This window comes from Chiloscyllium plagiosum, chromosome 11, assembly GCF_004010195.1.
Source record: "Chiloscyllium plagiosum isolate BGI_BamShark_2017 chromosome 11, ASM401019v2, whole genome shotgun sequence".
NCBI lineage: Eukaryota > Metazoa > Chordata > Chondrichthyes > Orectolobiformes > Hemiscylliidae > Chiloscyllium > Chiloscyllium plagiosum.
In genome coordinates, this window is record NC_057720.1 from 46815170 (window position 1) to 46830488 (window position 15319).

The 15319-nt window shown below is 40.0% G+C and overlaps 1 protein-coding gene across 1 annotated transcript; it reads right to left on the reverse strand.

The window, feature by feature from the left end:
- Window positions 1-7180: 7180 nt before the first annotated feature.
- Window positions 7181-9130, reverse strand: foxd2 (forkhead box D2). The gene has a single exon (XM_043699246.1). It carries the CDS (start codon window positions 8789-8791, stop codon window positions 7733-7735), a length of 1059 nt encoding a protein of 352 aa, XP_043555181.1. The 5' UTR covers window positions 8792-9130; the 3' UTR covers window positions 7181-7732.
- Window positions 9131-15319: the final 6189 nt, after the last annotated feature.

A 15319-nucleotide genomic window follows, 5' to 3' on the forward strand; every position in this document is an offset into this window, starting at 1 on the left:
TCCCGATACTTAATAAGGATAAAACTTTAAAGAAAACTTGCATTATGACCGTTATTTGAATTTGAACAGTTTAATTAGCTCTTGTTCGGTAAAAATAGTTTTTTTTCAATTCCACATGATACGCCGTGCAGGAAGTTTACTGTTTTCATTGTATTACTTCCCATGGAACTACACCGACAAAAGCACTGACCTGACAAAAACGATTTTCTGACAATCACACATGTTTCCTCTGCAAATCGCTTCATGCCTTTGTACGGTTTGCTTTAATTGATGCTTATATTCCTACAGAGCCAGTGTCCAAGAAAGGTTCAGTTTTTCCTGAATGTATGGGCATGTTTGCAGTTAGATGCAATTAAAACACATTAATGCTTGAAATCAGAAACACAAACAATTGCTGGAACTGCATACCAAACTTATCAACATCTGTCAGAAAAAGTTAGATCAAAGATAGATTAAAGCTAACTTAACGACAGAGGTAAAGATACGCTAAAGACAGGTTAACATACAGCAGATACTGTTCCTCAGAAATTGCGGCTTGATCAATTTTCTCTTAAAGATGCTGATTGACCTAATATCATTTTATGGCTCAGGCACATCTTTATTTTAATTAGCAATTTTTATAGACATTTATAATGTAAACTCGGGACTTGCATCTGTGTGCTTGTGTCTATATTTAGGAGCTAAGGCAGGCTCAAGCAAAACATTACAGGATAAAAGTGAATCACATCTGCTTTGTCGTTCGATAGTTACTTTATATTTTAAACGAATGCGAAGCATTTAAACACTATAGATGATGAGCGAACGAAAAAACAAGTCCTATGGTTTCCACAATGAGATATATTTTACACAAACTGAACACCCAGATCGGTTGGAAATCAGAATAATAGTTTTCTACGATAATGGCTCAATAATCACCGCATACTGCGGATCCGACGGAAAAAGGGTAAAATGTAATTCATGATATTTGCTGGCAATGTAGAAGTGAAATAAGTTCGACGGCACCTTGCAACTGGCCATGGGAAGACTGTATGCTATTCGCCTTTAAATGTTCACATAAATGATTTCCGCAATATAAAACTGCTCTTTGCTCTGCAGAAGTGTTGAGAACCCAAATGTTCTGTATAAGATAAATGGTACGAGAATATTACGTGTTTGGTTGCACTGCATATGTTTGTACTGTACATGCGTGTGTAGATATATGGTTGTGTGCAAAATTGAGTTGATGGAACATCTCACAATGTTTTATTTTTCTACTCTGAGTATTTCAGTTAAAAAACAAAAATGTACTTTGGATTTATTTCAGAATTTGAAGTTGAAAAATTAATGGCACAATATTGACCGGTGATAACTTGGTATAAATGTGTGAAATCTGTAATTACTACACAGTCTTTCTTTCACAAGATTTTTAAATAAAGTCAGCAGACATCATTTATTTGTAAAAGGAGTTGCATAGAAGCAGCCATGGGGTGTTGGCAGCAGATCTTCAAAATGACAAATATAGTTTCACCTTCACCACAAAAGTTTCACATTGAAAATAAAAAGTGCATTGGTTAATTATTCTTACTCTTTTTACTCTTAGCACAATTTTAATTAACTTTATCCGCATTTCATGACTTTTTCTCTTCCGGTTTACTTTTTAAATTCAAAATCAAGTAAGTCCAATTCGAAGTTCCTCACTTTTGTAAATGGGGAAGCAACTGGAAATAGAAAGGAGGTATTACTGAGTTGGAGTGTGTTAGGAAATAATAATTTACCTAGGTCCAATTCTGCTAAGATTGCAGGTGCAGTTACTTTGTCATTCCAGGCAATGTGTCCAGGGTGAATATTCTATCGGAGGAGCTGAAAGATCTTTACTGCCTGAAGGATCCAGCTACTCCATTCAGAGGTACTGAAGAGAGCATCCGAAATAATCCCAAACCAAAACCTAACTTGATGTAGAAATGATTTAGAGAATCCAGGTTTCTTGATGTTCCAAACCATGCTTCCAAAAAAAAACATAATCTTACATATATACAGGCCATCTTAATATTAAAGTGATATGCATTCTATAAATAACAGGCTATTTTGAGATATTTAATATCCATCCATGAACATTTCGTTTCAATTCATATTTTATTTTCCAAAACAGTGAAGTACGTGCATGTTTTTTCCTTGTTTCGAATTAGTTTTATTCACCATTACATTTTATGGTTGTAAACTCACCTTAAACCGTATTTCACCATTTACTTATGTTTATTAGTTTGCTGCACCTGAACATCAAACATATAAGCAGCACCTCTGTCTGCCTTTCCTTGTGTCATTTCAAAACGGTCACCATTCTGTATTTCAAACTCTGTGATCAAAGTAAGCCCCAAGAAGGCATTGGTTTTGTTATGAAGCAACACTCGCAATTTAAAAAATAATAGCATGCTCAGCAGATGCAGAGGGACATGTGATGAATAAAATAGACATCGATCATTACATTGACATTAACCTCATGGAAGGCCTTCGAACTATTACAAACGTAGATCTCACACGTAGTGAACATTTTGATTTAAACATCCCATGTTGGCCTATTAAAGATTTAAGTAAAAAGCCTCGGGTGAGGTTACCAGTGAAAACATGAAAAGCAAAAAAAAAGTTCATTCATTTTTTTAATGGAGCAAGTCTGCGGGAAGAAAGTGCACTTTACAAGATAAATTCCACTGTATAAACCTGCAGCACCTTTCCGTGTGCTTAAATGATGAGGGCGGATATCTATCAGTTTGCCACAGTGAGTTGAAAATGTATTTTAAAAACCCAGCAATGTTCCTTAAGTGTTTGTCATATGCTGTTAATAATTTAGTTTTGAATTTAAGAGATACATTGGGATCCTGACCCCTTTGAATATCATAACATTTGTGATATGAAACATCAGTTCACAAAATACGTCGCAGTTTTAAGAAGAAACGTAAATTATAATCTAAAGCAAGTTGATACAAAATGTTGAAAATGTGGCGCTTCGATTTTCTGAGAAAATATTTTCTTGTTGCATTTGCATGAAGCTGGTTTTAATTGATGTTTACAGATTATATATGAAGATAATAATGAGATGACCAGGAATGATTTTTCTCGTGACATTAATAATCCATTTTCCGCAATAAATGACTATAAGCGTAACAAGCGTATTCTAAATCAAATTGTCATTCTAAGAGGAACAAATAAAAATAATGCGAGAAAATATCTCTGCTTTTGTTAGCTGCTTGATCCTTGTTCTGCTCATTTTAATGGAATAACTTCCTCCGGGAGACATTCCTAGTCTTTCTTTGATAACAATCATTGCGATTATCCAGTGTCATATAATCCATTGGATTACGCGCCACACACATCCTCCAGCCCCACAACAATCTTTGCACTTGGACCACTCTCTTCACCATCAAAGCAGGAAAAGAACCCACACGATTTGCATCTGAATTGAGTTCGGATGGATGACACCAGTAATATCAGGATCAAAGGAACCCCTCTTGTTCAGAGCGAACCCGACACCTGTTGCAGGGGACCAAAATGCAGAAGCTCTCATTTTGATATTTTATCAGGTTATGAAAAGGAAAACGACACTTACAGTGCAACACTACCAACTCAGTATCAGATTTTTTTTTGCCAGATGTATAGCAAGGGGTGAAAACAACATTGTTTTTTTGTCCTGTCATGAAAGAGCTTGCCTTTTAAAAAAAAACACTTCGAACTGAACTGCACTTTCTCCTGTCAACTAACATTATTTGTTTCATTTTGGGAGATTGGCCTGAAAAAAATCCAGTAGTATTTAACGCTTATATGCGGAAACGTTTCTTTCTGGTATTTTAAGCGATCGATTTGATTGTGATTCTTCGAAAGGGAAAGCAAATTTCACAGTCCAAATTTCGAAATTAAAACGTGTAAATTTTCGGGTCTTACGATCTTTGAAAGTGTAATGCTTTTAGGCATACGAATGCAAAACACCAGCGTCTCAAATAATTATCTCTACATTTGATAAGATTATAGCTTATTGCTGATTGCAGTTCCACATAATAACCTCAGCGTTGTGAAAAGTCCCGATATTTGTTAGCTCGTGTTAATGCTGGTACTAAACATGCTAACCTACATTTCGTCGTAATAAATTTAAAACTCGCAGCTTCTTTCGAACAAAAATACATGCGCTTTTCTTTGTAATTAGGCATGTAACTATAAACAACGTACAGCATCATATTACATAGCCATCTTAAGAAATAGTTAACATTTTTCAATATATCATAACCCGGGAAAATGTTCATCAGATGAAAATATGTACATTTTCCAAATGCTCTGCTAATATTATTTTGTGTTTTTGCTAAATACAACTGTATGCCATTAGCAATTGCTTAATTTATTGTTTAAATGTAAGAATATCTACAGTATTCAAGATTCCTTCTGCTGAATTAGGATGTATCGAAAATCTCCTTAAAGTGCAGTTTCTTACGTCTGTACTTTACTTATATTCCCATCCAGAGTAAAAGGTTTGACTATCTGCCAACTAGATGCCTATCCTTGCCACAATTCAAGAACCCTTCACTTCGAACACGCTTCCGCTACTTGGCCTAACAGCGGGTACAAAGCTGACTAACTCCCTTTCCACTCCGTAGGTTTTAAAAAAAGTCCCCCTAATCAATGTTAAAGCCACCGTCAGAAAATCCTGTGATCCAGTTAATGGGCTTTAGAATGAGAAGGGGGAAGGGTTGAAATTCGAACCTCTATTAAGCGGACCGATAAACTGTACATTTAGCAGCATTCACTCGGGTTAAAACAATCCAACCTTCAGCGCCCGAGATGAGCCATTGAACGAGAACGTGAAATTTACACAACCAACTGCAAAACAGGTACTGTTTCTTCGGCGATTTTATTGCTGTTATTGCAAACAATCCCTTATTAACACGGTCCTGAGAAGATTTGTGCTGAAGGCGAAAGACCCTTATTTACTGTGCAGCTCCGTACTGTGCACACCGCAAACATTTTATGCGCGTGAACTGTTTCAGTTGCCATTCAAAGAGCTTCACAGATTGTAAGACAACATGCAAATACAAGCAAAAAATGAGGCCGAGGCACCTCTCCTAACTGTTCAGGTGTGTTTGCAATCTTTTACAAAACCAATGTTTAAACCCGAGAAAAACGCAGTTTGTTATTTTAAGCATGCATTAAAGCTGGAATTTATCATTCGAGTTTCTGGATTGGGCAAGTTCCCAAAATTTAAAAACAGATTCTATCACCTAGAAGACTGACAATTTTTTTCAGAAGTACCGAAATGCTTTATAAACTAATGGTCTCCAAACACATAAATTACCCGTCACACTAACCTCTGAAACTAAAGGCAAAATACTCTGGATGCCGGAAGTCCCAAATAAAAACAAAAATAATTTTGTTTTTATGGCGCATTAATTTATCCGGTGCAGATAATTCCTCCTCTCGGCCAGTTTCATAAACTGAAACATTAATTTAGGTGAAGAAATCCATGCTATGAGAATGGCAGCCGTAAAACATTTGCTGAAAGTAATTGCTCCTTCTAGGAAATATAAGGGAATAGCAGCTTATAAATAAGATTAATGTCTAGCTATGTTATTGTATCTTTCAATCATGTCTTTCACATTGAAATGTACCAAAAAACTGCAAAAGCAAGGAAGCGCTAAGCAGGAGATGAAATAGTGAAATAATTTTTTAAAAACTTGCCGATGTGATGTGATTTTTAAACAATGCATCCTAGATCGGCCCGACAAGAGGATTTTCATTAGGCGTGTTTCTTTTATCCTGTGGCTGATTCTGGAAGATTGTCTTCATTTTTTGCCAATTAGTCGAAATTATGCGGCCGATATGTACAGACTGATGTCAGTAATTAAAAACAGTTGCACTGACATCTTGAGGATTGAAACTGCAGAGAAAACATATTTTCGCATCATCGAAACCTACAGAAAGAGCTATCTTGGGGTAATAAGCGTGTCAGTAAAACCATATGCAGTAATGTAGCAATTTGCACAGAGTCCCAACAAATAAAAAAAAATTGCAATACGAAGCAAAATATGCAGTCAGCAAACTTTTAAAATAGATTCATTGCCCATCTATTTTCTCCTGTGGCGTGGATCCTCGAGTCTTAAACAACCTTTGTCCAGGCAAAGGAATACAAACATAAAAGACAACCAACTGTCTGAGAGGAGAGATCGCTTTTCAAAAGCAAATGTGTCAGCTGGAGCTGAGACCGCTCACTGGGAGTCGTTTATTCAGGACGAGGCATTATCAACAACATAAACAAACTCGCCGGTTTTATGTGGATTACAGCAGAGACAAAGCTTCTGCACATTTGTGCTGTCCAGAAAATAGAATCTAAACCCGAATCTACCAACAAGCCACTGACATACGAGGAGTTAGGAAGGAGCACCAGTGTCACCTGATTGACAAGCACCAAAAGTTTGCATATTGTTAGCTCTAACTATCCTCAACTGCCAAAAAATACTAACTAATGTGTGGGTGAACTAACATGGAGATTCCAGTTAAACTTTACACCTGAGGAGAATAAGGAATTTTGTAAAATATATGAAACTGTTTCTACTCGAGTCGATACATACTCCATTAAAAACGCCCTTCCACCATTTGCTGTTCTATTCAAAAACACGATTTGAAACACGCAGAAGGCCTTTCAGAAAATGATAAACGTGAAAATGTAACAAGACCAGCCCGCAATTACATTTCATCAGAAATAGCTTGATTGCTCCTTTGCTTTCTCCTCAGAACTGAAATTACGAACCTTAAATGTGCATTCATCAATATGTTGACAATTAATATACATTTTAAATGTAAAAGCTGTTGAAATAATACAATCCAAGGTTTAGTTTCAGCAACATTGCAAATTAATGTCCCTTGACCCCTTTTAAATGGGCGCCTCAACTTCTTTTCCGCAAAATCGTTAATTTGAACAATGCCATTTGTTTGTGCTAAACCCAGGGTTTTCCCAATATTCTATCGAACTTGAAAACTCTTAGGTACAATCCAGTAGTTTATGCCAACTTATTTTGCAGAAGATGCTAACAATATCTGAAAGGTATCGCATTATAGTCATTCCTTAGCTCTGCTAACACAGTTGTAAATCATAAAGAGTGATACTTTCCTAAATGTAGGTTTGAAGTTTTATGTGCGAACATTACATACAAATTGAAGACATATGTTTCAGAGTTTAAAACATTTATTAATTTACACCAAAAGACCGGATGGACATTTTGAAACAAACATTACTATTATTCACAGACATCCCTCATAAAATAAATCGATGCACAACCAACGGGACAGCAGGCGTGAAGTGGGTGAGCTGTACATCTTTCCTATATCTATGTACAAATAATTACAAAAAAAACTGGTAGTTAGGGACTAAACCTTAATAACTGAAATGTTAAAAGATTAATTTATTAATTCTCCTTTCGACAAATTCGTCTGTAAATTACTCAGTGTACATAAAAAACGGTTTAATAATCCTGAGGGTCCCTAACCGTCCTTCAACAGTGCTTGAGCAGTATATTGGATCAACATGTTGAAAAGACCTTAACATTCAGTACAGAGAACACTATAAAGTATGGCATTAAGAATTCAGTATTCTCCACACATACTTTGTATTTTACATATATACATATGATAAATATATTTGCCATTTTTTTCCAGAAGTAGCTGTGTGGTTTCAAATATTCAAAAATGTATAATTCCTACCTGCCATGGGACGAAAAATTTAATAGTGACAGGTGTTAAGATTTGTGAGTTTGCTTGAAAAGTTCTGTCCAGTCTGTAGAACATTTTCGTGCGTTAAGTTCAGTGGGGTCTGGGCCTGTGTCAGTGCCGGGGTTAACATTGCCAATACCTGGGCTTGGCTTCCAGCTGGGCCTGAATAGGGCGACCCGGGGGCATTTGAAGGAGCAGCCCCTATGATATTGTCTATGGAGAAGGAAGGCCTGGACTGGCTCGGGTCGGCTTTCAGTCCTTGCAGATTGGGTAGAGTGGGACTCAACTGTGGGTAGAAAGATTTCCTGGTTAGCTCGCCGCCGTGCAAAAGCGAGGGGATGGCTGGAGTTGGAAACATTGAGGCTGGAGATGGCACTGCGCAATGTGGGGATTGGAATGGGAAAGTGCTGGGGCTGGCATGGTGATGGGCATGATGGAAATTCTGCAACTGGATGCCATAGCCGCAGCCATAAGGTCCATATCCAAAGTTTGGCAGGAAACTGCTGTGATCCCTTAAGATCTCGGACGGTTGTTGCCTTTTGAACCGTTTCCTCCTGCGGAGAAAGCTGCCGTTGTCAAACATGTCTGCGGAATCGGGGTCCAGGGTCCAGTAATTACCTTTGCCAGGGTTCCCGGGCTCCCGGGGGATTTTCACGAAGCAGTCGTTCAGGGAAAGATTGTGTCGTATGGAGTTCTGCCAGGCAGGAAACTTTTCTCTGTAGTAGGGGAAGCGATTACTGATAAACTCACAGATCTCACTCAGGGTCAGTCTCTTTTTTGGACTCTGGAGAATGGCCATGGTAATCAGGGCGATGTAAGAGTAAGGAGGCTTCACCAGGGTACTTTTACACGGCTTGTCACTTGCCCGCGTCGGACTTGGGTCAGATCGTCCGGACAAGTCCGGAGATTCCACATTCTCAGAAACGTTTCTGCTCAGGTTATCATCGGAATCATTGTCCGAGTGAAAACTGCCGTATTTGCTGTCTTTGCCGTTCATATCACCGACCACATCAATGTCCGTATCTTCGGAGAGCAGAGAATGATCAGACATATCGGCACCCAGAGTCATTGTGGAAGTGATCGGCCCAGATTCTTCAAAGCAAATCTCCAGTCTCCAGACCCCCTAGTGGAGTGGCTCCGAATGGCTCAAAGCAGTTCAAGTTGCCCGCAGTCCTTTCCAAGAGGTCCCCCTCCTCTTTTATTTCTCATCGAGCACTTTGCAGATCGGGGCAGTTGGGGTCTGGCTCCTTTTCTTTTGCTTTGATCTCGCCACTGTTTGGCCGGACCCTGCTCCACACTTATGCATAAGGCCGGCGCATGGCCTGCCAGCCGTATGAGGCAGAATGCAAAGTTTTTGTTTGTAACTTTCGCGAGTAGCAGAGGATTGCGGAAAACGCTTCTGCTCCTCAATCGGCTGTCAATCGCCATTTATCCGGCAGGGGGCGTCACGTGGCTCTGACGTCAGCATCGAGCTGGTGAAGGGACCCGAGGTTTCTCTTAAAGGGACCTCACCCAGGGACTCAATGTCATCAGCAAGATCACTCTCCAGCTCTGCCACTGGCATGCTCTTGTATCATCTGATTTCAAGAATGCTATCTTCGATTTCCTCAGTTCTTGAATCGAATTATATTAAATGCTGTCTTCCAAGTTGAGTGTCAATTTCACCCGTTCCAATCCTATTTGACACAATCTGTCATTGCAAAAACGACTTCACTGTAATTCTATGTAGCATTCAATAAAAAGTTTTATTGGAACACGCAGTGCATTCAACTAAACAGAGGCAAATATCCCTCTCGTATGAGGATATTTTAAAAAATGGAGTAGGGCTGTTGCAGCTTATTTAGCTTGTTCAATTCGAGGCACCAATTCGACATTGCACCGGCTGGAGAATTTATTAAGAGACGATGTTAACCATCTGAAATTGGTTCTGTAATATGTACTTGATTGGACTTGTATAAGAACCCCACCGTCACATTATTAACAAGGGAGGACATGCGATCTCCATATACAGGGTATTTACATCGGAATTATAAAGAAATAATTCCAGAGATTCAATTAGCTCACAGTGGCAGCATTGCTCTGTTTGGCAACTGTAAAAAAAACTGACCTATTCGTCATTTTAAACCGATTTGAAATCCCCAAGGAAGGAGGAGACAACTACCTGAGTTGTGAATGAACACGAAACAAAGCAAGAATCCGCGGCATTAGTGTAAACTGACAATCTGGGCTCACTTTGCGCTTTCTCACCACATCCATTTTGGCAGTTCACAAAATAAACCAACTTCAGATTTATTTTTGAGAGGCAATTTAATAATGGAATCCTGCCTCACTTACTGTCTGTAGACTATTAGTATCGCGCACACATACATTTGCTATTGTACATAATACTTGAGAGCCGCTGATAAAAAAAATTATCCAATGATCTGCAGTCTTAAATTGCTTCTTTTGCTTAAAAAGTGCCCAATTTCAAGCACAGCGTGTTGTTGAAATAATTTGCAAATGTATGCTCAGATTAATCTGAATTCCTATTTTGCAGATTTTTTCCCCCTCTCATATACATTCTCAAGTGCAATACTTGAAATGCAGAATGCCAAATTTTGCAACATGACCTTCCAGATTGATTCTGACTAGGATTCCAAATGAGTTTCGTGTGCATCACGGGGAATACTTTTTCTCATCGCCACAAGCTCCGGATCGGCTGATCGTTCCCGTGCCTTTTTGGTGGTTTAAGGTAAGAAAATGCAAATACCCTCAATGCGGCCACCGAACAAATTATTACAAACTTTTCTTTCAAAGTAATTAAAATTTATCTGGCGTGACAATGCTCGTGACAATTGCACTGGGTGTTAAGTGTAGGATTCCGCCATTTATGTTACCTGTTTAGAACCTTTCTTGTCAAAACACAATTGACTGCGTTGAGAGTTTGCACAAATTTGAATAATTTATTGCAATGACCAGTATGGTTCTGTCAAGTGCTGATTTGTACTGAAAGCGGAATTACTTTGAGAACTATTGTAGAAATACGGTGCTTCGTTGGAATACATTTATTATAAGTGACTGAAATGGCATGGTGCCTCCGCAATTGGTAATTTGTAATCCAAGAAAGCAACCTAAAGGGCAGCTATGTAAGTGTAGATTTCAGTGTACTGAGCTGGTGAACTGCAACAGGTGCCGAGGTGGATTTTCACTCCATGTTACTCAACAAGTAACAGCAAACGTGAACAGCAGCTGTCAGTTCCAAATGCCACTCGGCTTTCACATTCCCAACACTTAGTACTTTTCTAAATGATTATGTGAATCCACCGTGTTGATTTCCAAAGCATTCCACAAACACAGTCGAATACAAACAAGCTGATTTAAACTAAACATACAGCTGATCACAAGCTTCCCTACAGAAACCATGTAGTGGCAAATAAAGACTAAATATTAGAATAATATACTAATATCAGCTGTGTAATTTCTCTATCCCCAATTAGCTACCTGCCAAGAACGCGTTCTTGCATTACATAAAACCAGGCCACACCAACCAGAACATATACACATTGTCCGATTGATGCATATAAGAAATATTTTTTTTAAAAAACGATTAAACTGATTAGGAGGAAATGCAAGATACACGAATGCAACCTGAAGATTAATTTGAACGAAGTTATTTTCTTGTTTCGAATTTTCTAACTCGTTGAATTTTGAGCCTGGATTAACGGTGACCTTTACATCACAGAAATGCAATATTTTCTCGAGGCGGGCAATAAGACCGCCCAGAGTGTGAGTGTGATGCTGGGTAAATCTTAACGAACTGTTTCTGTGTATAATTGTTTCAAAGGAACAAAGGTAATTTTTTAACATTGTGCAAGCACAGCTCAGCTCAAGCGTCAGCCGGAACTTTAATTCCGATAAGTATAAATCTGTTAAAAGTTATTTTTGCATCAGTATTTGCAGTGGCGTCATCTTTTTTATCTAATTTTTTTTCACCAAGTTTAAATGGAACAGACTGAACAGTTTGCTTGCGTGTTGCGTGCGATAGAGAACTAATATCTCTCTGGATTAGTGGTGCTGGAAGAGCACAGCAGTTCTCCACGCTTCAGGCTCTCTGTCTTTATTCCTGATGAAGGGCTTTTGCCCCAAACGTCGATTTTACTGCTCCTCGGATGCTGCCTGAACTGCTGTGCTCTTCCAGCACCACTAATCCAGAATCTGGTTCCCAGCATCTGCAGTCATTGTTTTTACCTAACTAATATCTCTCTTCAATCTCAACATCCTGAATGAACTTTGCATAGATTTAAGATCCTAACAATTTGGAGCGGCATATCTATTTATCTTTGTCACTTTCGATTATGATCTATCGGCATTTAATACACGACCCAATATGCTGCATATTCGCGTTCTACATGACGGTTCTGGTTGTTACTTTCATCTGAATATCAAAAGAACAACTCTCATTCAGGAGACCTTGCTGCATTTAGTAGACGAGTGGCAAATGCGCCACCTACTGCTTGCTGTTATTACTATCTCCAGAATAAGAATCAGCAGCATGTTGTGGATTGGATTGGAAATCCAGAGTACAGCCTCACCTAAACAAAGCATACACCAACCCAAAAAACTCATCCACGTAAATGGGATCAATTTCAAAATCCATCATTTTCTCTTTTAAACTCCAGATCACCAGAATCAAATGGTCCTAAGGATACTGAGGAAATTAAGAATGGATATTCATCATCGGTGGTCAATTACAAGAGAATAACTCTCTTCCAGTCTCAGGATAAATCTGTAGGTGACTGTACAGACCATACAACTACAGCGGGTTCTGTTACACTTGGGGAAGATGGTGGTCACGGGAAGGTGTGGGTGGGGTGTTGGTATGGCAGTGCACTCCTTAAGGTGTTTTCTCTTGGCTTCTCCCTTTTCCCAACGGCAAGTCTCAAGGTACTTGACGCCTTCCCGGATACTCCTCCTCCACTTTGGACAGTCTTGGGCCAGTGATTCCAAGATGGCTGTCGGAATGGCCACTTCGCCAGAGAGGCCTTGTGGGTAAGGCACTGTAGGCTGAATATCTTGATCAATAGCTGCATCACTAACCCTGAACAACCACAAGACGAAGGTATTCCATCAACCTGGTCTGGCTTCAATCATCAAGGTCCACGGGGTGGCCTTAGAGAATGTTGACTACTTCCAATACCTTGGAAGTACCTTGTTGGATGTAAATTATAGAGACATAGCCACAACTTAAAATCTTCCTAAATTACAATGGTGGCCTGTAAGCACTGGAGAATTGAAAATGCTATGCTCTTGTTCAAAAATGAGTGTCAGCATTAGAACAAGAATTACAGGGCAGTCATTAATTCCAGTAATGGAAACGTTTTTGGAAGCATTTAGAAATAGGGATCATTCAGGTTCAGGTTGAGAAGTGGCAAGTACCATTTGTGCCACACAACTGTGAGACAATGACTATCTTCAACCAGAGAGAACAATTTCCTCTTGATATTCAATGACACTACTACCCTTGGATCTCTCACTGTTAATATTCTGGGGATTACCAGTGAGAGAAACTGAACTGAACCACATATATAAACACAGTGGCTACAAGAGCAGGTCAGAGGCTAGAATACTACAGTGAGTAAGTCATCTACTAACTCTCCAAAGCCTGCCCATCAAAAGGCACAAGTCAGGAGCAGAATGGAATACTCTCTATTTGCCTACATGTGTGCAGCTCCGACAATATTCAAGGAGTTCAATGTAATTCATCAAAGAGTAGTCCACTTGATTAGCACCACTTAAAATGAAAACTTCCTCTATCACCAGTGCACAGTAGCAGTAGTGTGTGCTATACACAAGATGCACTGCAGAAACTTGCCAATCCTCCTCCAACAACACCTTTCGAACCAGTGACCTCTATTGCCAAAAGAACATGGGAACACTACCGCCTGCAAGTTCCCTTCCAAGTTACTCAATGTCCTGACATGCAAATATTCTATTATTCCTTCACTGTCACAGAATCAAAGGCCTGAAACTTGCTCACTAACAGCACAGTGGGTATACATCATATGGATTGCAGTAGTTCAAGATGGCATGTCACCATGATATTCTCAATTGGGGATGGGCACCAAATATCAGTTTAGCTAGCAATCCCCTCATTCTTGAAAGAATTTAAAGCATGACAATTCAGTGCAAAATTAATAATTACTTGGGGAAATTTGGGCTATTTAAGGAAAGCCTGCATGGATTAGTTAAGTGCAAATGATGTGTAACTAATTTGGTTGAGTTTTTTTATAGTAAGTGAGAATTAGATGCAGATAAAGCTGTTCATCTAGTATATGTAGATTTCCAAAAGGTATTTGATAAATTACACACTATAAAGCAAACATGTTGGAGTTCATGGGAGAAAAGGCACAGTAGCAACATGGATGCAAAACTGGTCAAATGTCAAAAACCAGAGAGTAGGAGTGAATTGTTTTTTTGAAGAGGATTTCATTGTGTGATTCCCCTTGAGTTAGTGTTGGCTCCCCTACTCTTCTTGAAATATATTAATGATCTGGTAAGGGAACAATTTCAAAGTCTTGCAGTTATACAAAATTTGGATTAATTGTGAACAACGAAGAGGACAGTTATTAATTTTAAAAGGACATGTGTTGGTGGGGAGGGTTGGGCAAGTGGCAGATGAAATTTAGTGATAAAAACTGTGAAGTGGTTTATTTTGCTAGCAAGGATGAGGGCAATTTCAAATAAAGGTGAAAATGTGTTGCTGGAAAAGCGCAGCAGGTCAGGCAGCATCCAAGGAACAGGAGAATCGACGTTTCGGGCATAAGCCCTTCTTCAGGAATGAGGAAAGTGTGTCCAGTAGGCTAAGATAAAAGGTAGGGAGGAGGGACTTGGGGGAGGGGCGTTGGAGAGTGGGGTGGGGGCAGAGAGGTCAGGAAGAAGATTGCAGGTTAGGAAGGCAGTGTCGATCTCTTCATTGCCCTCTTACCTGCCCTCGATCTCTTCATAGCCCTCTTACCTGCCCTCGATCTCTTCATAGCCCACCCCGTGCTGGCCTCCTACCTGCCCTCGATCTCTTCATAGCCAACTGCCGCCGCGACATTAACCGCCTCAACCTCTCCACCCCTCTCACGCACTCCAACCTCTCACCCTTGGAACGTGCAGCCCTCCACTCCCTTCGTTCCAACCCCAACCTCACTATCAAACCAGCAGACAAGGGAGGCGCAGTAGTAGTTTGGCGCACTGACCTTTACACCGCCGAGGCTAAACGCCAGCTCACAGACACCTCCTCCTACTGCCCCCTTGACCATGACCCCACTTCCCACCACCAAACCATCATCTCCCAGACCATCCAGACCCTCATCACCTCAGGGGATCTCCCATCCACCGCCTCCAACCTCATAGCCCCACAACCCCGCACCGCCCGTTTCTACCTCCTGCCCAAAATCCACAAACCTGACTGCCTCGGCTGACCCATTGTCTCAGCCTGCTCCTGCCTCACCGAACTCATCTCTGCATACCTGGACAAGGTCCTGTCCCCCTTAGTCCAAGAACTCCTCACCTACGTTCGGGACACCACCCACGCCCTCCACCTCCTCCATGATTTTCGCTTCCCCGGTCC